The sequence below is a fragment of the Lissotriton vulgaris genome, chromosome 9 (genome assembly GCF_964263255.1).
Source record: "Lissotriton vulgaris chromosome 9, aLisVul1.2, whole genome shotgun sequence".
NCBI classification, from domain to species: domain Eukaryota; kingdom Metazoa; phylum Chordata; class Amphibia; order Caudata; family Salamandridae; genus Lissotriton; species Lissotriton vulgaris.
The window spans coordinates 231,413,251-231,440,332 of record NC_141697.1 but is presented as its reverse complement, the minus strand read 5'-3'; the positions used below and the strand labels follow the sequence as shown (position 1 = coordinate 231,440,332).

Here is a 27,082-nt window from a genome sequence, read left to right as displayed (position 1 = left end):
CTAGAACTCCACACTGTGAAAGTTTCATTAAGGAGTGAAACCGCAACAACACTGCCTCAGGCTAAACAAAAATATATATATAAAAAATAAAATAAAAAACACAAAACTCACATCTTCATGTAAATACTTTAAATCAATTGCTTTTTGCAGTCGGAAGAAAAAATCAAGCAGCATTTAAGAAATAAAATAAAATTCGCATCAAGATTTCAGGATTTTTTTAGAAAGAACTCAAATAAGAGTCAAAATAATCCCAGTGATAAATGTGGCTTTGACACAAGTCCAGAAGATAATCTCCCTTCAAAGCCAGACTCCTGTTTCTCAGGAACTTTACCCATGAGCCAAGTATCAGATGGAAAATACTTTTCATGGATTTTCAGAAATAAATATTTATAGAACATTATCTTCTTTGGCTATTTCTAAATTAGTCTAAGTAATCAGGGAAGTTGGAGGGGGATTCAAGATGAAATATTTAGAAAAAACAAAAAGTATACTTACGGATCCCACACCGCGTTTCTGAACTCAATTTTTAAGCCACGATGACTTTTAAAATGCACTTTGAGAATGTTTTAGTGAGGGGCGACACCCGCCATCTCATATTTGAAAAATTTCGCAGTGTGACTCAACATGCCTGCCATGCCATCTCTTTTATATCACTGGTAACGGAAGAGACCTCCTCGCTGGTCAATAGTTGGGAACTGCGGGTGGACAGTCGGCCACAACGCACCTATGAGTTGCATTTTAGACCTTAGCATACTCTAGTAAACCTTAAATAAAGTTAATAATTTGCACCAATGAGGTTGTGCAAGTAGGGACTGGAGCTCTCCTACAAGGAATGGACACTTAGGAGGGTCATTTAGAGGAAATGGCTACTTGGGACTTTTGCCCGAGCATCTAACTGTGAACTGATGCCAAACCCATATACAGAGCTCTAGCTTGGTACACAAGATGGTCATTTCCTACACTGGTCAAGAGTGAGTGCCCCTCACTGTTGCATCACAGCTTGCGGAAGCAGATGGTAAGAGTGTAGCTTGGCCACTCCCACGGGTCGGGCTGGCCTATAGGGCAACCAGGCAGGGCCCTATGGGCTGCACTGACAGGTCCGTGTGGGGCCTGTTTTTTAGCCGTTTGTGGGCCTGTTTCATGGTCTGCTGAGTCAGTTTTTGCTGTTTGTTTCCCTGTTATTAAAACAAACATTGATTGCAGCAAGCTCGAATCCATGCAGTCTACCATACATAGAAAAACACCTAAATAGCATGTCTTTACAATTAAAAAACTGCACCAATTTGCAAACATGGTCAATTTTTTAGCGATCAAATTTACAAATGGGACCACTTTTATTTTGGTGCCCGGCCCTATTTTCTGTCCCAGTCCGGCCCTGGTCACCCCTTGCCAGATACGCAAGAAGATAGCCCCTGGGCTCGAGACCATCTTTGATGCTTGCCCCCGCTACGTGCAGGTAATCACATCATTGCCTTTTGTGTTTTTTTGTTTTTGTTTTTTTTTAAACACGCTCCGGGGGTGCACCTTGCATGCTGTGACAAAAATGAAATTCATGATGAAAGCACACACACATTGCTTCCACAAACGTGCTGTTAGTGGTTCAAAAAGCACTGGGGAAAAGATTGATGCTTATTTCCCTGTGTTCCGCTTGTTTTTTCAGATTTACTTATTGCACACTTTTGCTCCTCCCATCCCTTCATCTAGTAGGATCTTTTTTTAACCCAAGCTCTACAAAATCCTTCACTCCCCTCCCGTCCCTTCACCCCACCCTGCCTGGTGACTACTCTGGAGGCGAGCGGACTGCTCGCTCTCCACTGCTCCCCGCCCCCACGGATGTTTCCCCAGCCACTCACGTCACATTGTTAATGTTTAAATAAAAAAAGATCGCCAGGATTCGAAAGGAAGCCAATTGTGCCAACGTTCACGAGAAACTGGTTTTATTGCATTTTCATCCTTCTCGTAAAAGTAATACAAACAAAGTCCTGGCTCAGTCCTGCAGCCAACACTTTGCCACAAGCAGCTCAGGTTGCAGGTCACACGTCACTCAGTTTGGACTGAACTTAAAGGAGGGATAGTGAAATAAAATGTGGGGAGGCTGGGATTAATCCCAGGTTTTCTGGTTTCACATGGTGCAATTCAGCCACTAGATGTACATGCTTTGCTTCCCCTATGCCCTCCTTACCACCGCCTCACTTCAAGACCGCCACCCTGCTGGCATCAATCCGGCCATCGGTCACATTACAGGCCAAACTTTGTGGCTCCTGGGAAAAAGTTTGTGAGTACCCATGCGATAACAGGTTGTATAACCCACTCCTCTATCCTACTAGGTTTACAGATTTTTAAAAATCAGGAACTTGTTGATGGGCACTGGAGAGATGCTTGTCTTGCCCCTCAGGGGCTGGCTATTTCTTCTAGGCTCTGGGTGGTGCAAATTAACTATCTACATGCTACATATCTCACTCCGCACCGCTTCCAGCGGATGGGTGGGCGGGGGTACAGGCATGGTGTGCACGCTGTCGCACCCCCAATGCGGACTTTCTTCACATGACATGGTCCTGTCCACGACTAGTGCCCTTCTGGGGGGGCGTGCCACAGGAAATTTCGGCAGTCCTGGAACACACTATTACGCCGGGCCCTCAGAAGGTGTTATTGGGGCTATTAGATGGTGGTGAGGAATTTCGTTCTGAGAGGAGTTTTTTTGGGGTGGTAACCCTTGTGGCCAAACGGGACATTGCCTGCTGCTGGAGAAGCCGGGAGGCACCCTCCCTAGAGGTGTGGTCGAAGGGTGTTGACTGGTGTGTGCACAGGAACGAACTGTATATGAAGCCTAGGGTTGCCCTCAAAATCATGGAAAGTGGTGTCTACACTATGGACTACCTTTATAAATGTATGGCGTGGTGTGGTTGCGAGGTAGTCGGTGCCATGTGATCAGATCAAGTGGGATGTTATTTCAAATGTGTGCGCTTAAGTGGATGGAGCTTTATATTAATGTAGAAATCTGTAAGAATGTGGTTAATAACAAGTTAAAATAAGAATCACACCGAGTAGTTCATCATTTCAGCGTGAACTTTCAACAGAGCATTTTTAATTCTGAAGATTTTATGCCACATGTCCTGCCACAGTCCAACAGGTCGATGGTGCTGTAAATAGAGTGCTCCTATATCATTTAAGGTATTCATATTATTGACTTGAGACCTAATGGCTGGGGCTAGGAGCAGGAAATTAATCCGATACAGGTCACACACAGACCTGGAACTATCACATTGCACAACAATGGCAAAAGTGCTTGTAATAACTCACTGATACACTTTCCAGCGTTTTAATTTTGTATTTCCCCTGGGGACCTTCTGCCTGCTGACAGTCACGTAATGGGAGTCACCACAGGGCTAGATGTGGCCAAACAGCCAGAGTTGCCGAATTTGGAACAGGGTAACAAAGTTTGAGTCCTGGTGTTGGCTTCACATCCTGCGATTCTGGGTAAATCACTTAATATCCCTGTGCCTTAAAAAATTCTGACATTGTGTAATGTAACCTGGTGCTGCTCATGTGAAGGTATTTTTATAGCTCAGTCTAACCAAGTGGTTGCAGTGGTTTAGAACCAAGGATAAAATTCCTCTCGGGAACATCTTCAGTGTCTAGGGGAGACTTTCCAACTGGTTTTCTAATGTTGAAGACCATGACAGCCTACAAGTAGGTAAGGTGCAGGGAGAAGTGGTAAGAGCACAAGCATATTGTTAAGAAGGTGACCTATCTGGCTATCAAGATTAGCAGCCAAATTGATTAAATAATACCAGTTAATTATTAACCTCTCTTAGAAAAAACCTTTGTGCTATTTCGAAACAGGCATCATTTGCTTATCTTCTTCTTTATTAGCAGTTTTTTTCAAATACAGGCACAGCCAACGCGTTTCGTTCCATTAACCTTGTGGAACTTGTGGAACTTCGTCAGGGCGAATTGGTTCAGTTTTGAGATTGGGATCTATACAGACCCACCTTGTGGATCACACACTAGCAGATTCTGGGTTTTCAAAGGCATGCAACCTTCATTTATTCAGAGAAGGTATTGTAAACTGGATAAAACTTGGTGCGTCCAGTGGATGTTCTTATACTATATCTCGCAGTCTTCAGAGTGCCAATGAACTAGGTAAAAAACTGGTTCAAGGTGGGGTGGACATTCGCAGAGAATCTAATATTCGCAAAGATAGTTTCCTGTTATTCCCTCTAGTGCCAGGCTCCAATACGGGCATAAACTCAAAAAGAAGAGGTCACCGGTCCGTAGTAAAACTCGGTGTTCGTGGTAATAACCACTGAGCACCTGCAGTTGGGTGCTCCAAATTCATGTAACGTCTCGTGGCGGCGTCCCGGGTCGCCGCCACGAGACAAGTTCCACAAGGTTAATGGAACGAAACGCGTTGGCTGTGCCTGTATTTGAAAAAAACTGCTAATAAAGAAGAAGATAAACAATACACTTTCTTTCCTTTGGACTCTCATTGTGTGCACCTTCCACTTTTGCGTTTGTATCTTTGACCTAAACACCTATTGGTAGCAGGTGTAGGAAGAAGTTTGCACCACCCAAAACTTAGAAACACGGAACTAGTAGTGCTTGACCTGGTCTGCTGCCTTGACCCTTTCTGGTATTTTGCTGATCATTTGCCCATACCTTTTGTCAGCAGATACGACAGATTAAAAATAAACATATTTTTAAACATTTGGTATCTCAATCCATTTCCTCATTCCAAATGCTTTTTAGGTCTCGCATGGCGTAGGCTGCGCACATGCGCAGTCTCGCTCGCGAGATTTAATGACTGAGTAGCGAGGGTTAACCACGCCCCTCTTTTCCTTTGGCTGGCCTCCTAAACGGCGTCCAGCCATTGAAGAAGAGGTCTCAGTTACGTCATACTCTTGCTCTAAGCCCAGTCTTTTTTGGATTGGGGGGGCATGTTTTTTTAGTTTCTTTCTCTCCGCTTTCCACTGCCTGGAATGTAAACAACAAGTCAAAAACACGCCCGTTGTTTACATTCCAGCCAATGGAGAAGAGGGGAGAAAGAAAAACACAGCCCCCCCCCTAGTCTGCAAAGGACGGAGCTTAGTGACAAATGGCGAGCGCGTGGAGCAAAGCTTGCCCCTTCCATCAACGCAGAGCGGCGTGGCTGGAAAAACATGAATGTCACTGGCCAGTCTTTCTGCAATGAACTCCTGTCTGCGTCTGAGCATCTTGGCTCTTGCATGGGTGTTATGACATCCTGCTGTCCTCTGCTTGCTTCCGGCTGCTTTGTCAATTGCTGACAGTCTTTTGTATCTAGTTACCTGTCCGGTGGCCCTGCCTCTGCTCTCCGGGGAGTCCGGTAGCGAGACCTGCCCCCAGCACAGGACCGTCTCCCTTGAGACCAAGGCTCTGGGTTTGTACACAGCGCTCCTCTGTGCGCCGAGGCTGTTTCCACCCATCAGAGTCCGGCTTGAAGCCCCTAAACATGAGGGACCTGCTGAACACTGGGAACCAGAACAGCTGGAAGGAGGCCTACACCCGGGTGTCCTGGAAGGCCAAGTATGGGCAGCAGGAGTGCCAGCCGCTTTCCATGCGGAGGAGGCCGGTGGTCACCAACCTGCCCGTGGTCACCAACAAGCTGCCCCTGATCCACGCGCCAAGCAAAGAGGAAGAGGAAAAGCGGGAGGAAGAGCGGGCGCCCCCCGAGCTGGGCAGAGGCAGCAGGGGCACCCTCTCCCACGTGGAGATGAGACCCGCCATGCCCCACATGCGCACGCTGCTCTATCAGGGCTTCTCCAAGGAGGGGCAGGGTCTGTCCATGTACCTGCAGAGGCGGAAGCTGGAGAGCGCCGAAGACAAGTTTCAGCACCCCCTGCTGTCATCCTGAAAGTATGGATGGAGGCTAGGTGAGAGGGGGTACCGCAGATACTCACTCTGTGCCCTCTATTACTGCATCTTACCCCATATCCTGACCCCTGATATGTGCGCACGCGCAGGTCGGTGTTCAAAAAGCGATACCATTAGCCAGATGTTTCACGCCTATACTGTCTGCGCCCTAGATCACTGCTTCCTAAATTCTACACCCTGAACCTCGAGTAGGCGTCGTATGCATGAGCCAGCGTGCGTACGTCGCCAGGGATTCTCTTGCATCTCACGTCACTGTCTGAGCGCTGTATAGCCGCACCTAGTTAAAACCCAGCATTCTAAATATTACGCATATGTGCGTGAGCCTGAAAGAGACAGCTTAGCATGCACCTGTCGCATATGCAGTCTGCCCCCGCATCATTCCACACTGTCTACATGTGGGGTGGGAGGGGGCACTGATCACAAACAAAAGTTTGCATAGTTATCACAGCGTCTTGTGTGCATGTTTTCGAATGCTGGTCATTTCAGAACAAATTTCTTTGTCTTTTTCTCTACAAGTTGTGTATGTTCTGTAAATGTGGGCCCTCCCCGCACACACGACTGGATGTTGTGAATGGAGTATGCTTGAGTTTTCGAATGTGCAGTAGAAACCCGACATGCTCAGCTACAGTGGAGTGTAAAGCAGGGTGATATTTTTGCTCCCTCCGGTCCACACTTTGCCACATTTTCTGCACTTTAAATGTTGCCAGATGGAGTAATTTATAAGCTCAAATGCTGTTCAAGTCACATTTGGTGCCGTTTCTCCCCGCCCCCACACCGCTTTCATTTTCTACATCACGTCTTGTTTCCTGCTCACCGTGTGGCTCTGCGTGTGGCTGTGTGTGTGTGGCTCTGTGTGTGTGTGTGTGTGTGTGTGTGGCTCTGTGTGTGTGTATGTGGCTCTGTGTGTGTATGTGGCTCTGTGTGTGTATGTGGCTCTGTGTGTGTATGTGGCTCTGTGTGTGTATGTGGCTCTGTGTGTGTATGTGGCTCAGTGTGTGTATGTGGCTCAGTGTGTGTATGTGGCTCAGTGTGTGTATGTGGCTGTGTGTGTGTGTATGTGGCTGTGTGTGTGTGTGTGGCTGTGTGTGTATGTGGCTGTGTGTGTGTGTGTGGCTGTGTGTGTATGTGGCTCTGTGTGTGTGTGTGTGGCTGTGTGTGTGGCTGTGTGTGTGTGTGTGGCTCTGTGTGTGTGTATGTGGCTCTGTGTGTGTGTGTGGCTGTGTGTGTGTGCGGGGCTCTGTGTATGTGTGGGGCTGTGTGTGGCTCTGTGTGTGTGTGTGGCTGTGTGTGTGTGTGTGTGTGTGTGTGTGTGGCTGTGTGTGTGTGTGTGTGTGTGTGGCTGTGTGTGTGTGTGTGTGGCTGTGTGTGTGTGTGTGTGGCTGTGTGTGTGTGTGTGTGTGTGTGGCTGTGTGTGTGTGTGTGTGTGTGTGGCTCTGTGTGTGTGGCTCTGTGTGTGTGGCTCTGTGTGTGTGGCTCTGTGTGTGTGGCTCTGTGTGTGTGTGTGTTTGTGTGGCTGTGTGTGTGTATGTGGCTCTGTGTGTGTGTATGTGGCTCTGTGTGTGTGTGTGTGGCTCTGTGTGTGTGTGTGTGGCTCTGTGTGTGTGTATGTGGCTCTGTGTGTGTGTATGTGGCTCTGTGTGTGTATGTGGCTCTGTGTGTGTATGTGACTCTGTGTGTGTGTATGTGGCTCTGTGTGTGTGTATGTGGCTCTGTGTGTGTGTGTATGTGGCTCTGTGTGTGTGTATGTGGCTCTGTGTGTGTATATGTGGCTCTGTGTGTGTGTATGTGGCTCTGTGTGTGTGTATGTGGCTCTGTGTGTGTGTATGTGGCGCTGTGTGTGTGTGTGGCTGTGTGTGTGGCTCTGTGTGTGTGGCTCTGTGTGTGTGGCTCTGTGTGTGTGGCTCTGTGTGTGTGGCTCTGAGTGTGTGTGTGTGTGGCTCTGTGTGTGTGTGTGGCTGGCTCTGTGTATGCGTGTGGCTGGCTCTGTGTGTGTGTGTGTGTGTGTGTGGCTGGCTCTGTCTGTGTGTGTGTGTGTGTGGCTGGCTGTGTGTGTGTGTGTGTGTGGCTGGCTCTGTGTGTGTGGCTGGCTCTGTGTGTGTGTGTGTGTGTGTGTGGGGCTCTGTGTGTGGGGCTCTGTGTGTGTGGCTCTGTGTGTGTGGCTCTGTGTGTGTGTGTATGTGGCTCTGTGTGTGTGTGTATGTGGCTCTGTGTGTGTGTATGTGGCTCTGTGTGTGTATGTGGCTCTGTGTGTGTATGTGGCTCTGTGTGTGTATGTGGCTCTGTGTGTGTATGTGGCTGTGTGTGTGTGTATGTGGCGGTGTGTGTGTGTGGCTGTGTGTATGTGGCTCTGTGTGTGGCTGTGTGTGTGGCTCTGTGTGTGTGTATGTGGCTCTGTGTGTGTGTGTGGTTGTGTGTGTGTGCGGGGCTCTGTGTATGTGTGGCTCTGTGTGTGTGTGTGTGTGGCTGTGTGTGTGTGTGGCTCTGTGTGTGTGGCTCTGTGTGTGTGGCTCTGTGTGTGTGGCTCTGTGTGTGTGGCTCTGTGTGTGTGGCTCTGTGTGTGTGGCTCTGTGTGTGTGGCTCTGTGTGTGTGTGGCTCTGTGTGTGTGGCTCTGTGTGTGTGTGGCTGGCTCTGTGTGGGTGTGGCTGGCTCTGTGTGTGTGTGTGTGGCTGGCTCTGTGTGTGTGTGTGTGGCTGGCTCTGTGTGTGTGTGTGTGGCTGGCTCTGTGTGTGTGTGGCTGGCTGTGTGTGTGTGTGTGTGGCTGGCTCTGTGTGTGTGTGTGTGTGGCTGGCTCTGTGTGTGTGTGTGGCTGGCTCTGTGTGTGTGTGTGGCTGGCTCTGTGTGTGTGTGTGGCTGGCTCTGTGTGTGTGTGTGGCTGGCTCTGTGTGTGTGTGTGGCTGGCTCTGTGTGTGTGTGTGGCTGGCTCTGTGTGTGTGTGGCTGGCTCTGTGTGTGTGTGGCTGGCTCTGTGTGTGTGTGGCTGGCTCTGTGTGGGTGTGGCTGGCTCTGTGTGTGTGTGTGTGTGGCTGGCTCTGTGTGTGTGTGTGTGTGGCTGGCTCTGTGTGTGTGTGTGGCTGGCTCTGTGCGTGTGTGGCTGGCTCTGTGTGTGTGTGGCTGGCTCTGTGTGGGTGTGGCTGGCTCTGTGTGTGTGTGGCTGGCTCTGTGTGTGTGTGTGTGTGGCTGGCTCTGTGTGTGTGTGGCTGGCTCTGTGTGTGTGTGTGTGTGTGGCTGGCTGTGTGTGTGTGGCTGGCTCTGTGTGTGTGTGTGTGGCTGGCTCTGTGTGTGTGTGTGTGTGTGGCTGGCTCTGTGTGTGTGTGTGGCTGGCTCTGTGTGTGTGTGGCTGGCTCTGTTTGTGTGTGGCTGGCTCTGTGTGTGTGGCTGGCTCTGTGTGTGTGGCTGGCTCTGTGTGTGTGGCTGGCTCTGTGTGTGTGGCTGGCTCTGTGTGTGTGGCTGTGTGTGTGTGTGTCTGTGTGTGGGGCTCTGTGTGTGTGTGGGGCTCTGTGTGTGTGTGTGGGGCTCTGTGTGTGTGTGGGGCTCTGTGTGTGTGTGTGTGGGGCTCTGTGTGTGTGTGTGGGGCTCTGTGTGTGTGTGGGGCTCTGTGTGTGTGTGGGGGGCTCTTTGTGTGTGTGGGGCTCTGTGTGTGTGTGTGGGGCTCTGTGTGTGTGTGTGTGTGTGGGGCTCTGTGTGTGGGGGGGGCTCTGTGTGTGTGTGGGTCTCTCTCTGTGTGTGTGGGGCTCTCTCTGTGTGTGTGGGGCTCTGTGTGTGTGGGGCTCTGTGTGTGTGGGGCTCTGTGTGTGTGTGGGGCTCTGTGTGTGTGTGGGAGGGGCTCTGTGTGTGTGTGGGGCTCTGTGTGTGTGGGGGGCTCTGTGTGTGTGGGGGGCTCTGTGTGTGGGGCTCTGTGTGTGGGGCTCTGTGTGTGGGGCTCTGTGTGTGTGTGTGGGGCTCTGTGTGTGTGTGCGGGGCTCTGTGTGTGTGTGTGCGGGGCTCTGTGTGTGTGTGTGCGGGGCTCTGTGTATGTGTGGGGCTGTGTGTGGCTCTGTGTGTGTGTGGCTCTGTGTGTGTGTGTGTGGCTCTGTGTGTGAGTGTGGCTGTGTGAGTGTGGCTCTGTGTGTGTGTGGCTCTGCAAATGCAATAGGTCTCACATTTGAGAGAGATTAAGCTATTGGCATTGTAAATGACAACGCCATTTATTTATCTGTTTTCAAAACCAACACATAAATAACAATTTTGTCATTTACAATGCCAATAGCTCTAACTTTTTCAAAGGCGAGACCGTTGCATTGTAAATGCTTTTTTTTTTAAAGACTTGATTCAGAGATAGGTAATTTTTATGGAGTTATCAAGGAACATTTAAGGAACTCAGCTTTCTCAAACTTAAAGTGCAGAAGAGGCTCTGAGCGGTACCAGTTTTTAAGCCCTTCTACTGGCCAGGCACGATAGAAAGAGTGTATTGTCTAATATTTCATGACTCCAGTGGTCAATATCTTAAGATGTGTCAGATGTTTCAGGGGTCTTGTGCAGCCAGTTTCCTTCTCAAATATTTCTGATCCACCCGTTTGCTTCAAAAGTGTTCAGGTTAAGCTAACCAAAGTGGCCCAGTCAAGGTGGAATGCCTGGTTTCATCTCTTTACCAGCCCACATATTAATATTTACACTCTATTATGGGGGCATTCGTCCTTTTCCACATATATTGCCAGCGCTATATAAAACTCAAGTAAATAAATAAATAAATACATATATTCAATGACTCCATATGTCATATTTGGGCTTGGCATGGTCTAAATATCATGAGGAAACTTTTTGATGATGGTATACTCTGTTCATTTTTATGGTCTGGCTTGACGGCACCACTGTCAACAGACAATTATGTGAGATATGAATCACCAGGAGAGGGGCTTTGGCTCCCCCTACATGTTGTGAGCCAGGAGGACACGTTTTGATTGTGAAGAAGTGGTGTGCTCCCACCAAAAACGGCTTGCTCTTCACACAGCTGTGATTATTTTGTTTATTCAGCCAGGTGCCAGAGCTTGAACTTTCATGGGCACACACGTCTTTGTACTGCCAATAATATGTTAACTAGATAATGTATGGGGTTTTTCTCTGGGAGCAGCACAAGTGGGAGGAGGGCAGTCATTAACATACATGGATTCTTAGATCTGGCTTGACACAGCATTCATAAGCCAGACCTATTCCATTGCCACCATTTGTCTAGTTTGCAGGAGTAATTTCTACTTTCTAAATACAGCATATGTGGTGCTACCTTAAGACATTTGGGACTACTAATATTTAAATAAATAAAATATCACATCTAGAAAAAATAATCACCCTTCCAGCTCTGGTGAGAGGCGCAAGGAAATTGGAAGCATTGCTTCATATGAGAGATTATTCCACCAAAGGAATAGAAACCTAATAACAATTTTAAAGTTATGGGAGCATTGTAGACGCACTAAGATGGAGCGAAGTAGAGAAGCCCATTCAGGTTGTAAAGGCATAAAATGTTTTTCCTCACCATGTAAACGAATGAAAACTGAATATGTCGCAACAATAGATGAAAATGCAGAAGCTATTCGCTAAAGACAAAGCATGGTACGAATAGCAGAGATCAAGGTTATAAACAGGTAGCTTATCGCGGTCTTTGTGAATCCAGCACGAAGGGGGGCATAGTCCACCTATCTGGGTCAATAGTTTAGCGGCGGTTTTAACTTGTTGTCGTCTTGGTATATGAAGTATGAGATGAGCAATTATTGCATTATACGGAGCTTATGTATAATCCCCATGAAATGTTTTTGCATATAATAAGCACTCAGTGCCAAACAACAATGGTAGAGTAATAAAAACACACCAGAAGCAGTTCAAAACTACGTTAAAAAAATGCAGAACAAAAAAAAACACAAAAAAAAAAGAAGGAATCCAACACAACTTAAATATAAAATGGAGATAACAGATAATGCAGAGCCTACTCATCCTTAAAGCACACACTGCTGCCACACTCTGGATTGAAAATGTGAAACTGCAAATACTGTAATGAAGCTGGTTATCAAGTCAAGGAACTGTGCATTGTCCAAGTCAGCCTACTCAGTGACAGGTGCTTAGAACAAGCCCTCAAGACAGCAGTCACCACACACCATGACCTCATCAGAACTACAAAGAAAACTGCGATACATGAACGCGTCAATTGCAACGCACATAACAGCAAAGAACTCTTCAACGTGATCACCAAACCCTGCACGGACACCAAAGACATCCCCCTTCTCAAGACCTCTGCAACAGCCTCACCACTTCTTTCCACTGCAAGATTTTAGACATCTACAACAGCTTTGCGATCCAGGTACCACCCACAACAGCTGCAACCATCACACCAGAGGACTTGAGATTCCAGGTGACACTGCTTAACTGGACCTCCCTTACTGTTGACGACACCCTAAGGATCATGAAAACCATCCACTGTGTGGCCCCATCAGATCCCTGTACCTACCACATTTCAACTGATTATGCGCCGCTATCGCCCCCGAACTCTGACGCACCATCAACTGCTCCATCGAATTCGCCACCTTCCCTGAAGACTGGAAACACGCAGAGATACCCACCTGCTGAAGAAACCCTCTGCCGACCCGATGGACCTCAAGAACTACAAACCCATCTCTCTGCTCCCCTTCCCAGCCAAAGTCATTGAGAGGGTCATCAACACACAACCAACAGAATTCATCGAAACAATCTGGTTTCAGGAGCAACCACAGCACAGAGACTGCACTCCTCGCCGTAAATGACAACATCCGCACTCTACTTGACCAAGGTGAAACCTCAGCCCTCATCCGCCTGGACCTCTCTGCCACCTTCGACAACGTCTTCTACCACACCCTCTGCACAAGAGTCCATGACGCAGGCATCCACGACAAAGCGCTAGAGTGGATCCCCTCTTTCCTCACCGGCCGAACTCAGACAGTCAGGCTCCCACCATTGTCCTCAAATCCTACAGTGATCAGCTGCGGAGTCCCCCAGGACTGCTCCCAGAGTCCCACCTGTAAGAGGCTGGCTTAGTATATGATGTACACTTACATAAGTGTACATCAACCCTGTCTGTACCAGACAATCCTGTCTGTACCAGGCTAAACTTATGCTGCTTTTAGTGGTCTTAGTCTTAGACAACCTTAGGAAGCTCTCTAAGTGGTAGCTGTGAAGAGTAGCCTTCAGGCTTAGTCCAGAAGGAGTGTAAAGCAGCTTGTTTTACCAGAAAATAATCTTATAGGTATAGATTAAGTGAAAAAGAACCACACAGTGTATTTATAAAAATGTGTATTTATTATAAGACATTCACTAACACATACAGATATCTCCTAGCCGGAGATATACACAATACTTTGCAATAGAAACAGGTAAGTAGCACAGAATACATAGTGATCCCAAGGGGGAGACCAAACTTTTGTAAAATATTAAAAGTCCTAGTTTTCTGTAAGTTGGCAGAGTTCAAAGATCAGGTCATACATCAAATCATGAATTAAGTAGGCTAACTGTAGTCTAGCACATTTCAAGCCACACAAGGTCCAGCGCCCAAAACGTTCAATATGTAGGCTGTCTGTTGTAGTAGACACCAATAGGGCATCCAGGCTTTGCTCAGGCTTATTTCCAGGCTTATTTCCAGATTCTGGCAAAATCCTTTTTAGTTTCTTGTTCAATTTCTTGGCTCTTCACCCATGGTTCTTTTCAAAATCGTCGCCACTTTTGTATACAAAGTTGTGTCCTTATAGATAATCAGTCCAGTAGTGTAGATTATGTAGGTTTATCCAGTTACAGGTAAGATGGTACAACCCCATCGGGAAAAGCATCCTGCTGCTCAGCTCCACTCATTCCAACTGACCACTCATGCAAACCCTGCACTCATGAACATTCTATTACATCACACTCACACAGGCTGAGAAGCAAGGAACTAGGAGACACAGGATACAACACAAACCATATACTGAAAATAGTGGGATGCGAACCATGACTCGAGCCAAGACAATACTCTGAGGACGTAGAAGTGCCGGGGACCCAAGGAACCACCCAAGGTGAGTATCTAGGAGCCCCACGGAGGTCGTGTGCAGTGTAGGAACACAATTGCGTTCTCCGTACAAATCAATGTGTAAGTCGCAGTTGCAATTTTAAAGAAAGAGGACCCTTCCCAGTGGAACCTGAATAAACCCAGTGGAAGACAAGAGGTTGGAGAGCCACCCCACCTGTGGATACCCTTGGAACTAGTTTACCTGCACCAGGGAAGCCGGATGCATAGGCGTGAAGTGGCGCAAGAAACCGTCGTGGAATTCAAGAAGATGCCGCTGCTGGAGAAGGTCAAAGTGTCCAGTGGAACCCAAAGGCGAATTCAAGTTGGAGAGTAACTGCAAGAAGAGGGGACAGAGTCTGGGTCACCCGGAGGTGACCAGGGGGGCACAGAAGACAAATACTCACCGATGTTGGGTGCTGCAGGAAGGATGACAGTGACTTTGTAGTTTCAGCTGTGAGGACCAGGCAACGCTGTGGAAGACCAAAAGCCGTCTGTCCACAAAGGATGTCGAGAGTAGAGAGGTCTGTTTCCTTCAGGAGCACCAACATGCCTTGACAACTTCAAACAACTTGGAAAGCGACGAAGGTGCATTGTCGGGACCGACAAGGTCCAAGGGACTCACCACAAGTAGGGAAGTCAGAGCAGGCCCTGAGCAATCACAGAACGCCAAAGAATTGAAAGGTGACCCTCAACAGTGCGCCGACACATGCAATGCTTAATTTGTAAATCAATAAGTGGTGGTGCACATGGGCAGTGCTAATGAAGATCAGGGTGACGATTATGAAGAATGTATAGCTGTGATTCTACCACATTCCTCTATTGCACTGCCAGACACTCCCTGTTACTTTATCCCACTCTTGCAGTTTCCCTTTCATTCATGCTTTCACGCCGGTCACTGTTTTCAGTCTTAATATTGATTTTTCTTTTTTATATTTTTCTCTCTCTCTCTTGCTCTAGATCACAGGCAGTTGTGACAGTCCCCCCCAAAAAAAGACATCAGTGGGTCCCACCTGTAACCACCAGCTCAAATTAAGCAATTACAGTAAGTATTGGTGTTGTCCACAATACATCTTTGACAACAGTTGGAAGTTTTCTGTAGGCAATATCTAAAAATGAGCCAAATTTGTTCCACCAACGCCTAAGCCAGAAAAGAACAGGTTTTATTAGGTTATCATGTAGACAAGATGGCTGTGCTAGCTATCGGCTAGCACAGCCATCGGACCCGAATGCCTCAACACACGACTATCCTTCTACACCCCCTCCCGCCAGCTACGATCCTCCAACCAAGCCCTTGCCACTGTACCTCGAATCAACAAAATCACCATGGGAGGTAGATCCTTCTCCTACCTAGCAGCTAAAACTTGGAACTCACTTCCCACTCACCTTCGCCTTACTCAGAACCACCTAGCATTCAGAAAGCAACTCAAAACGTGGATATTCGACAAGTAACTCCCCACCCTTCTACAAGGGCCTTGAGACCCTCTGGGTATGTAGCGCGCTATATAAATCTTTGACTTGACTTGACTTGATAAGGCTTTGAGTCACAAACAAGGAAGACCGGTGTGCGTTGGTCTGAATTTGTGTCACTTGATACAACTTACCGGCGTCAGTTCCAAGCCTCATTGCTGCATGAAGATCACCTTGAAGAGCAGCTGGTACAGGTTTAGGCAATCCTGCCAGACTTGCATTTTTTTTATTTTTTTTTTTAAAAGAGTTTTATTTAGCGAGAACTTGAACCGAAGGTATGAGAGCACCAGTTACGTTACAGACTGACACATTCATTTTTGGTAGGCAAAGGGATATTAAGTGATTTTCCCAGAATCACCGTATGTTGACAGCACCAGTTCCTCCGCTATGGCAGAGGAGCATCGCCCACTGCTTTTGAGCAGCTTGAAGAAAAGGAAATCTAAAATGATAGCTTTTATTTATTATCATTTTATGTTTCCTTTGCGGATGGACGGGTGGGTAGGGCAGCTCTGTTCCCGAAGCGGGGCAGGGGAGGAGTGGTTTGCCCACTCCTAAGTGCGCAGTGACTATTTGGTTGACCATCTCGGGCCACCCAAACCAGTCATGCACACTTTCCCCTTCACCAGGCAGGCTGCATTACACCTTGCATGGAGAACATGTCCAGGCACCCATTGCCTGGTTGAGCGTCAAACCAGGACGCTCAAAACCAATCACAACGCTGCATTGCAGTGTTGTGATTAGTCAGGGGAGCCTGGCTGTCGTTTATCCTGGCTGCTGGCTTCCTGTCACACAAGGAGAGCAGGAGCAGAGACTTCGGACCCGGCGGCGAGGTAAGTGTATATTTTATTGTGTTTTGTTTTTGTGCAACGCTGCACCCCCCCGTGCCTCTCCCCAATTCACCAAAATGCCCGGGGTAGCAGAAGTGACTTAACTTGCCCTTTGACCTCTACTTTCACTCACACACACACACGCTTATTTATACACACAAATTCACACATATACACACTCACCAGCAAGCACGCACTCAACATACATTTGGCTCAGATGTGAGTCCCTTGCTCACTTTGCCACTGGATTGAAGCAAGCCGGGCTGAAGACGGCTGGAATGCCAGAAACCGGTCCTCGGAAGCTTGTTTCCGGTCCAGGGAAGACATGGCTTGGCAGTTCGGGTTGGACTGTTCCCATGAGGCACAGGGTCAGACTGATTTGCATATAGCCATGTCTGAACTGGGGTGGCAGAGTGGGTTAAAGAACGGTGATGGATTAAACCCAGATCTTTTGACTGGGTGTGAGTGTTTGATTGATTCAGATGCTCCGTCCATCACCACCCCCTTTTGTACCGCTAGGAGCCGTGTAGTGGGCAGGCCAGGTGATGGTGGGACATGTCAGCTGACCTAAGAATCCAGACACTGTGAGGGAGCCTAAATAGGTTTATACCCAGAGGAATACATATGGACCTGATCAGAGCAGGGGAGCTCTATGCCCAGGGCCGGACTGGGACCCAAAACCGGCCCTGCCAAAGTGCTTGGCCAGCGCCCCAGGAGTTTGGAGGGGGGGGGGTCCAGGCTATTTACCAGGACCGGTTTCTGCCGATTTCGTTACAGTGGCCAATAATGCAGCTATGCTGCAAAGATGGCCCTGTAACAAAATCGGCCTCCAGGGGCCCAAAACCGGCCCCCAACCCTGCGGCCCACCGCGAAAATGCTCGGTGCCTGCTATGGCCGGTCCGGCCCGGCCTATTCCTTACTTGGCAGCTTAAATCTCTTTTGTAATGGAAGAGGGTGCCTGCCTGCAGACTGCCTGACAGCTAGAGGGTTGAGCCTGGACCTACAAGGGTTCTGGCGGCTGGACATACACCAACAGTAAGGCTCGCCCCAAGAGCAGAATTGCTTGGATTTTGAGTAGGCCCAATGGCACAGGAATGGAGGGTCCCATTTACCAACAAGACTCTGCAGACACCTTTAGACAGCAGGTAGGAGTTGACGGGGTGTACAGTGGAACTGGATGGAAGAGGTAGCATGCTTTAAGCAGTTGCAGTGGTTCATTACAGAAAAGGTTTTTGGGTACTGGAAATGATGTATGTTGGATTACACAACAAGCAGCACCGGCCTTATATTTTTTAATCACCACTCCAGGAAGCATTTAAAGGTTCTTGCCATGACCGCCCCTGGTTTCAGAGTTTGTCTTTAGTAAATTTGTGTTCCTCAAATTTTCCATGTCCTGTTCTGGATATTCTGCATTTAAAATGTTATGGTCTTTTCCCTTTCAATTTAAACGTATGCCAAACACGGAGCACTGGCCTCAGTTTCCAGACATCATTTCGCAATCCCTTCCATATACACATGAATTCCGTGACAATCTTGAGCAAAACTACTGTGGCGATGTATCTTTGAGATTCGCTTCTTTGACATTGACATTCTACACGTTGTCTGGTGAATTCTAGGGAGATGGTTCATGCTGCAGCTTGGGGTGAAGGAACTGTTCTTTCTCTCTCTCTCCATCATCACTTGTGGGTGTATGGTGATTTGTGTCTTCTCCAATTTGGCGATGACCTGCATATCACCCCAGCTACTTCACAATCTCACTGGTGCAGTCTGAGCAGAAAGAAAAAGAAACGGCCGGCCAGAATGTGTTCAATCAACGGGCCAGTGCTTTGTATATGGTGCAGTTACATGTCTTGTAGAGAACCTGACGAGGTAATCCTATCGGATAACTTTTTGGCCAAAGGCACCCATTTAAAAAAAAAAAAACACAACTCATGTTGGCTCAGCTCTTGAACACGTTCATTCTGGACAATCCATTTGTTTGGCACTGGGTATGTGTCACTGTGGCAACCCCTGTGACGCTTATGCCTCACACATCAGCAGCCACCATTTTGGTTTGAGAGCAGATTTCAGTCACACTGTCACGCTAGTGTGTGTAATTTTCGGCCACATCATTCTCATAGCGCGGATACACACACTACTGCAATAAGCGTGTCATTCTCCTGTTTGGTACAGGGAGAGGTGATAGGTACACAATTTCTTTTTTTTTTTTTAAACACAAACACGAATTTCTCATTTTGATGCTCCCATTTTTATACAAGTTACCTCCATCAAAATGTATGTTGGATAAAATATATAATTCGTTTTCTACTTTTAGTGATACCCACTCTGTATCCACGTGTAGCATTTCAGCAATTCAAGTATCAACACTGATATCCACATTGAACATTCAAAAACCTGTTGATCACCCAAAGTAATTCTTGGCATGCAAACTCTTTACTTGCAAGCTCAGGTGTTAAAATATTCACAGTGATACGCACACTTTGTATCTAAGAGCGTCATTACAACATTTCAAACATCAACAGTGAAACGCACACTTAATATTTTTGTTGTCGTCCAGAAACCTTTTCACTACGCAACGTTTAAAAGCTCCCCCTCCTTTTTTGGGAGGCAAACAACAGATGATCCTCCCAATAAATGGAAAACATGATTTAGAGTGTTTACAAAGTATTTAGGTGCGATTGGTGGAAATTGATATTATTCAGAAAGAAGGGTATCTTTACTTGAATACAACTAAGGAGTTGAAGGACAAGCTATTTATTAACATTTACAACCACTATATGATATATCTGCTTAAGAAAGTGAGCTGGATTAATATCAGGAGGCAGTACAAAAATAAAAACAAATCCTGGAAGGAGTCAATCGACTCGTATGTTGCAGTATTAGTCATTTTAGCTTCCGATTGTGAACTTGAAAGTTTAACATCCTAGCTAATTATGGATCAAATAGTTGTAAGATGTTGGGATAAAAAGTTACAAGAAAAATTACTCACATCAATAGATTCTTCCTTTACAATTGATGTGGTTAAAAGTGTTGAAATTTCTCTTCAAGCTTCAAAGGACCTAGGAAAAAAAAGAAAGATGAAGTTAATATTGTTCAAAACAATTGTACAAAAAAAGAATTTAAGCAAGGGGAAAAAGCGTTTTGAAAGAAAGGATGGTAAGTCAAATTTCTTTTAAATAGAAGAATATATGTTTCAGATGTTGTTTTTCCACTCATTTGCCCACAGGTCTTTCTTGACCTGCTAAAAATTCTAATGGTAGGAAATGTGATAAACAGGGACATTTTGCCAAAGTACGCCCAAGCAACAAAATCAGAGTGAGGTAATTAAAAGAGTATGATATCAGTGATGAATCATTTGAAAAAACAAAAGAGGTCGTGTTTGTAGACAAAGGAGGGAATGATTGTGAATGTATTACTCCTACAAGGGCATAACACTTGATGGCAAAGTGTTGAATTTATCTTATCGATTATGGAGTCAAGAATGGCTATTGCCATAGAAGAGTTGTTCAAAAACATATCAAACCTTTCTTGCCACTAGATAGATGTCCTGTGTCATAATGGAAAACAATTTCCTTGACTGTTTCTTGAGTTTGAAAGGTTAGGACATTTTTGGAAAGGTATATATAGCAAAGAGAGGTGACTATTTTGCAATAGAATTACCAATGTCTTTTTTGGGAGGACATTGAGACCTGGGAGAAAGGAACACATTTAATTGTTTGTGGAAAACATACAACCATATACTGATCACACAAAGGGTAAACCATGGATGGAAAGGCCAAATATTCATTTATCAGTAAACATAAAAATAGCAAAGGTTTCAAGCACTATATTTGTGTCCAAGACAGAGCCACTCCAGTGAAGCATAAATAAAAAAAATGTGGCAGTCAGTAGTAGAGAGGATTTGGGAAACTGACTGAAGAAAATGTGTATTGATTGAGTTACTGACCCAGTGGAATCTTCTTTATGGCTCTCTCCTTTGTTCATTGTAAGGAAGAGAAATGGACAATAGCAAGTCTGTATTGATCTTAGAAGCTTAAATTAATTTGGGTTGATTCCCATCCTTTACCTCATATTGATGACATTGTATCTATGTTTGCTGGTGCACAAAGGTTTTGTAAAATGGACCGGCATCTGCGTCTCACCAAGAAGGATTAGATCCTTCTTCGAGACATTTCATGGCTTTTATGTCCCTAGTGGGTACATTTCAAATCAAGAGGATGCAGTTAGGGTTGGCATCGGACGCTTCACTTTTTCAATGTATCATGGAGTCTGTTTTGCATGACATCAGAGGAGTGGCCACTTTTCAAGAGGATATCCCATTTGCTTCCAAAGATATTCAGGAACATAAATTAATCCATCTTGTATTAACAAAAACTTTAACAAACTAGCATGAAGTAAATGTGAATTTGCTAGGTCAAGCATTGAATATTTAGGACATTTCAATTCTGAACATGGTGTAGAACAAAATCCTGAGGCCATAACAAATGCTCTTATTCCAAAGAGCAAACATGATATATATATATATTTTTTAAGTGTTTGTGAATCTGATGCCAAGTTTATCAAGGATTTCCTCCCCAAAACAGAGAACTTGAGTGATTTGCTAAAAAAAAAAAAAAAAAACAAAAGCAGCTTTTTTGGGATGAAAAATATCAAGCAGAATTCATAACACTGAAAGAGGAGATTACTTCAGCTAAGATTTTGGCACCATTTGTTCCTACAAAAGAATGTATTATTACTGTAGATGAAACTAACAGGGGTCTGGGTGGTACTTTTTCCCAAAATAGTAAAGGGGAGAAAACCGGAGGATTTGCATCCAGAGCACTGAGTGACAGTGAAAAAATATTTTCAGTAAATAAGTAAGAACTATTAGCATGTTGTTAAGCGGTTGAACATTTCAAGTGTTTTGTGTGGGAAAGATAATTCATGATGAAGACAGATGACAAACCTTTGGTGAAGATACTCGGTGGGTTTGTTGTCAAAGACCATACACCCATAATGGCTAGATTAAGCTCAAAATTGTTACAGTATAATTTTGATATAAATCACATTCCTGATAATTCATTATGGTCACCTATGACTCCAAGTCTATCTAGTGGTCAAGATGAGTAGGATGATGTAGAATGCTGAATTGCTGCTGTTGATGTCTGCTGTGAATTCCCTGAAGAAGAATATTTTGATTTTTTGTCTGTTCCGAAATATGTTACAGAGGGGTGTCCGAAAGAATGATTTTTACATGTAAACTTACAACCTTTCTTTAAGGTTGATAATAAACGGTCTCATGAAAAAAACAATATGTTGATAAGGGGTAACAAACTTTTACTTCCCACTTTATTGAAAGACAAAATCATCCAAGCAGGGCAAGAAAGACTGGGGCACGAAGTACAATTGGGCCAAACCATTACGAAAAGGAAAATACATTCTAGATATTGGTGACCTGGTATAGATGCAGACATTGTTTGAGCTGTTAGTACATGTGCAAATTGTTCCACCAGTGATAAAAGTCTCAAGACCGAAACAACTCAACTTCCGGCTATCAATCTAATTGTTTGATGGACCAAGCTTGAAATTAGCGGTCGATTTTATTTGCTGTCTTAGTACTCTCCCACACAGACTCAACTATTAGCTGATGATTACAGCACATGGTTGGAGGTAGAACTTATTGAAGAACCCAACACCAAATCAGCAATTTTATTTAGAAGGTTTTCTGGAGGAGTTAGACAAAAACTGATCACTATTGCCAGATACCAAGGAGATGAAAGATTTGATCAAATACAGTATTACTCACAAAATGGATGCACTGTATCACCCTCAAGCTATTGGCTTGGTGGAGAAAAGATATCCTACTTTCATGCAGTGTGTACAGTGGGCGATAAAAAACAAGGTTGATGTACACTATGCAGTTGAGAGAAGGCTGCGGCCTCATCTCACTAGTTCCAACAGTGCCATTGGCAAATCTCCATTTGAGGTTATGAGAGGTTGTAGCCTTGCATTCAGAATGTGGCCAGCTTGGTTAAAAAGATGGCAGCCCCATACATTAAATGAACAGACAATGGACGAGTGTATTCGACCTAAAGTGGAGTTATCAATTCAGGATAAAACGGAGGTTTGACAAGAAGCATAGTGTCAGAGACTGTAGTGATAAGGTGATTGTTCTAGACTAGGTGTGTATTAAAGAACCTGTACATGTGGGTAAAGGAAGGCCAAGATTTAGAACGCCTATTAAGTTTGAGCCAGCGAGTAGCTGTAGGATCAATGGTCATGAACTGTGGCATTTAAGCAGTGGTGAAAGAACATAATTACCTTGAATCCCTTGACATTGATGAAGGTAAAATACCAGTCCACGTATCTCATGATCCATTTGATACAGAGATTAGGTTTCAAGATCCATCAAAAGGCAAGGTGTACAGTTGACGGTCAGGAGTCAAAGAGTGGTCATAAAACCGGAAATGTTTCCTGAGTAATATGGTTATTGCACGGTTCATAAATATCTTAGTATGTTTTAAAGGAGTTGTATATTCATATCAAATGTGAATATCTGTTGAAATTACAATACCCATTTTCTTCTAGAAAATATAGTACAATAAATGTTATCCCAAAATTGTTTGGTTACGATTTAGGTTTTGATCACAGATGTTCATATTTTATTTCCTTTTTTTTATTAAAATGTATCTGTTTCAGGGATGTTGTGGCGATGTAACTTCAAGATTTGGCTTCTTTGACATTGAAATACCACACTTTATTTGTACATTTTGTAACTGTAGAATGTTATGAAATGTTTGGCTGCTGACGTTCTAGGCAGTTGGCTCCATGTGCTGGCTGGGTCTTGGGGTGAATAAAGGCCTCTCTAACACCACTTGATGCATGTATGGCGATTTGTGGCTTCCATATGCTCCCTTTGGGTACAAGTTTATAACACTTTGTATTTGCTATATGAATGAAGCACTAAGTAGTCACTGCCAACTATCCCTGGTACTAGCCTTAGTACACACGGTTTTGTCCTGTTGTGCAGCATTACTGTCTTTAAAGAATGTATAACATATAATCTTACAGGTTGGAGAGCATTCCTCACGTTCTTTCATAAATGCTATGCACAGCTCTTACAACAATCTGGGCAGTGAGATCCCAAAGAAATAAAGCCAAATGTCTTCCGAAGTCCATTGGCTCACGATGTTATAGCACAAGTGAGACTTGAGGGTATTTGCATCAACAACACAGGGCCAAAGGGTTAAGACAAAGTTTTTCCTGAACATTAAAGTTCAAGAAAAACGTAACAATTAGATGCCACAAGAATTAGAATTCTGAAAAAGAGAAAGAAAAAGAAAAACAGAGTTCGAGTTCAAGAACAGTGTGGATGGCTTCAACTGGCATCTAATGGCTGTGAAAAAGGTTACCATCAGACTTAGTCTTTCACATGAGAATAAATTCATTTGAGTGTGCAAGGCAAGAGGAAATGTCCAAACAGGTTTACAGAGTTTCAGATACTTGTGGTACAAGCATTGGAAGCGGAAGCTGAAGGAGAAACACATGAAGAAAATAGCCTCATCTGGGAGCAGGTGTTACTTGTGGCTAATGCTTGAAGCAATGCCTGAATCACAGTTTGGCGTTCTGGAAGTCTTTTCAGCTAAGGTTTCCAGCTTTAATGGTCCATCATTGACAGACCACCTGTATCCAATACTTTAACATATACTTACAGCGGACTTTGGGTCCGCCTTCTTCAAACCATAAACTTTTTGTGTTCATCCACCTCTAGTCATTGGCTTGAAACTTTATTAATCACACCCTCGATCATACTACTTGCGATTGGCTCTCTCACCTAGTGGATGTTTCGGTGTAATTTGGCCTCTTATGGAGCCCTAGTATTCCAGTGTATATAGGACTATTAGGTCTTCAGCCTCTTCCCACTTCCTTCTCACCCAGTTCTTGCTCTTCCCACTTACCCCCTCCCATACTTTAGTATTAATTTAATAGTCCAGGATCACCGATGGTCATTTTCAAGTAGTAAATACAAATAAAATATGTGGATAAATAATGATGCTCAACCCAACCAAGACAGAATTACTGTCATTTGCCAAGAAACCCAAACTAGAAACTGTACAAACCCTGGCTCAGTTAAATGAATCTTGATGGCTTTGAACGCCAACTTTCACTGAATACCAAATCACTTGGATTCACCCTGGACATCAACCGCACCATCAAGGAACGCATTGTCAAAAATTCCAAGACAGCCTGGTACCTGCTCTCCTTTTTAATAAAAAATGTCTTCTAGCAAGCTAATTTTGAGACTCTGTTCAAGCCCTTGTACTTGTGCATCTTGCTGGTTGGTGGTAACACACTGCTCTCTGGCCACTCAGACTCTACACTGCCACCTCGTAAGGGCATCCCACATGCCAAACTATCAGTGTCATCCAGTGCCTGAACAATTTTATTCACATCACCTGCATCCCAACAGAACTACATTGGGCTTTGCTAGCCAGCCTGCACCATTTGCACAGCCATCATGACCAATACCCTTTTTTCTCACAAACACACAATCTCTGGTGATTCTCGCCACACCCACAACCAAGACACAATCAGACTGCAGACAAAGATGTGTAAAAGAGAAAAGAAAAAAACCTAGCAGGCTTATATCACCTATGCACCCTGCATTGGGAACAACATCCCCGAAGCCCCAAGAACTACTCCAATTCAGGAAAGAGTTGACCACTCACTTCTTATGAGCAGTATATCAAAACCATCCCCAATCCAGTCAGCTCCCCTATCACTTGTTGACTTTATGCTAGTCTTTTACCGTGTGTAAATGCTCCGCTGCCTTTTGGCTACGTTCGCACCATATAAATATCATATCCATACATGCATACTTAACACATACCAAAACCATTCCAAAATGGCTGCTTGTGTGTTCACATGCATGCCCATGCACAGCCATTCATCTTGGCATATTTTTAGTGATTTATTTAAAAGTAAAAGAAAAAAAAACGTCCAACATTGATGCCCTGCATGTGTATGCATAAGCACACAGGGTGGTCATCTTGGTGCGATTTTGTGATAAAGTGTAACAAAAATCATTGTAAGATGGCCATCATGCATGTGCACGCATGCATTCGCCAAGGCAGGCAAACTAATGCTTTTTACCATAAACAATGGAGAAAATTAACATGCATTGGCAAAGTCTAATGCTTTTGTCAATGCTTCAGCGAATGCAGCATGCAGCAGAATGCAGAAGACCACGGGAAGGTGAAGCCAGACATGGCTCAAAAGTGTCAACAGTGTTGCTGCAGAAGCTCAAGCTGAAAGATTTTAATGGCCTTAGGCTTTCTCGTAGCAGGACAAAATGAATATTCAGTCTGGAGGGGTTGTGTCTTTCCCTGGTGGAGCAGCACTTCTTGGGCAGTAGTAGTAGTGCTACATTTAGTAGTAAGAAACTTTTGGTATAGAGTTCTGCTAATTCGGCCTTTGAAGGTACAGCCTCTAGGCAACGAACAGGGTGCATTTTCAGTTCCATATCTTCTAAGCCAGTTTGAAGTCACATCTGAGGGCATCACCTTTTTTTTTAAATATCAAATCACATGGAGGCCTTTGGGTCCTTTATTTAAAGAGCTGTACAGCTACCAAAGCGGCACGGGGGTTCTAAAAAGCAGCTACGCATGGTATAGAACGTGTACTCCAATGGGCCTTTCCCTTAGTGAATTTACAAGCACTTTCTTACAATGTAACACCACAACATTTTGAGAGATTTGATTTGAGGGAGAGCAAATCTCCCAGCGGCTGCTTCTTAATTTTTCAGGTGGTAGAGGGTTTCACTTGGTGAGATAAAGTTCTTCTTCCTTAGTTCTCAGTTCTCCTACATTTCAAAGGTGAGGTCACTAAGTCAGGATACAGCTCGGAGCCAGCCAAGCAAAGCTGACCTCGTCACTGAGAGGACAAAAGATTCACCACCTGGCTAAACAATTTTTTTTTTATTTTACTGAGCAAATCCGGATGGGAAATTCCACCGAGACAGTCCCAAGCATATCCATCAACCAAATGAAAACTTCAGAGAGAGCACCTATCACAAATACAACACAGTGTTGATACATCATATTGGCGCCTATCACAATAGTCGCAGCAAACACTCAGCACAACTCATTAGACTTTACCCTACACAACCAGCCAGCCCATCAGATATTACATATAGTAGGCTATCAAAGTTCTCACAGCAGCAAACACAATGATAAATAAACAACACAACCATGCACAATGTCCAGAGCTGCACTTGGGTTGCTTAACCGTGCAGGTACAACAGGTAACTCTGCACACAGCAGTCCCACTGTATAAAAGACAACATTCAGAAAAACTAATTACACAGAACACTGTACACACAGGTAGCACAGTGCGAGGTACGTAATTGGTTATCGCCAAGTGTACAACAGTAGTAGTCATGCAGGTAAACCATTACATCCTCCACTATAAGGTATTAGGCGAATGCCGCTCATGCACCTAACGCAGAGTTAACATATAGTTGCCCCTCAGCAAGCTTGCAACAGTACTCCACTTGTACACATTAAACCAACACCCACAACAACCACTTAAAACCCCAGCTCTAGACGGATTTAAATGACCATTGTGGAGCGCAACAAGACACCATTGTTTCAGTTAACTTGTTCACACGCGTTGAGCTGGGCAATGCTTCTGTGATTTTGAATGTGACAAGATGGCGGCTTTCCTTTGGGATGGCTGGCCAGATCCATGCTGGACAGGAAAGTAAACGTATTCCTTTCCAAGGCCCTTCTCTCAAAACCTATTCTGCCAGAAGCACTGGGGAGGTCAACAGCCCATTTCTTTCTTCGGAGTAGGTCTCCTCCTGACTAAGTGAAACCGTTCA

At 45.1% G+C, this 27,082-nt stretch overlaps 2 protein-coding genes across 2 annotated transcripts in view; one reads left to right on the top strand and one right to left on the bottom strand.

Moving 5' to 3' along the window:
• PLEKHG3 (pleckstrin homology and RhoGEF domain containing G3) overlaps positions 1-27,082 on the bottom strand; it is a 608,515-nt gene that overhangs the window by 497,409 nt on the left and 84,024 nt on the right. The window contains exon 2 of the mRNA XM_086939446.1: positions 19,211-19,280. The gene's annotated coding sequence lies outside the window, so the exon portion shown is untranslated. The remainder of the gene's footprint in view (positions 1-19,210; positions 19,281-27,082) is intronic.
• On the top strand, positions 5,471-5,872 carry LOC147689874 (protein SPMIP1-like). Its single transcript, XM_086939445.1, has one exon. It carries the CDS (start codon positions 5,471-5,473, stop codon positions 5,870-5,872), a length of 402 nt encoding a protein of 133 aa, XP_086795571.1.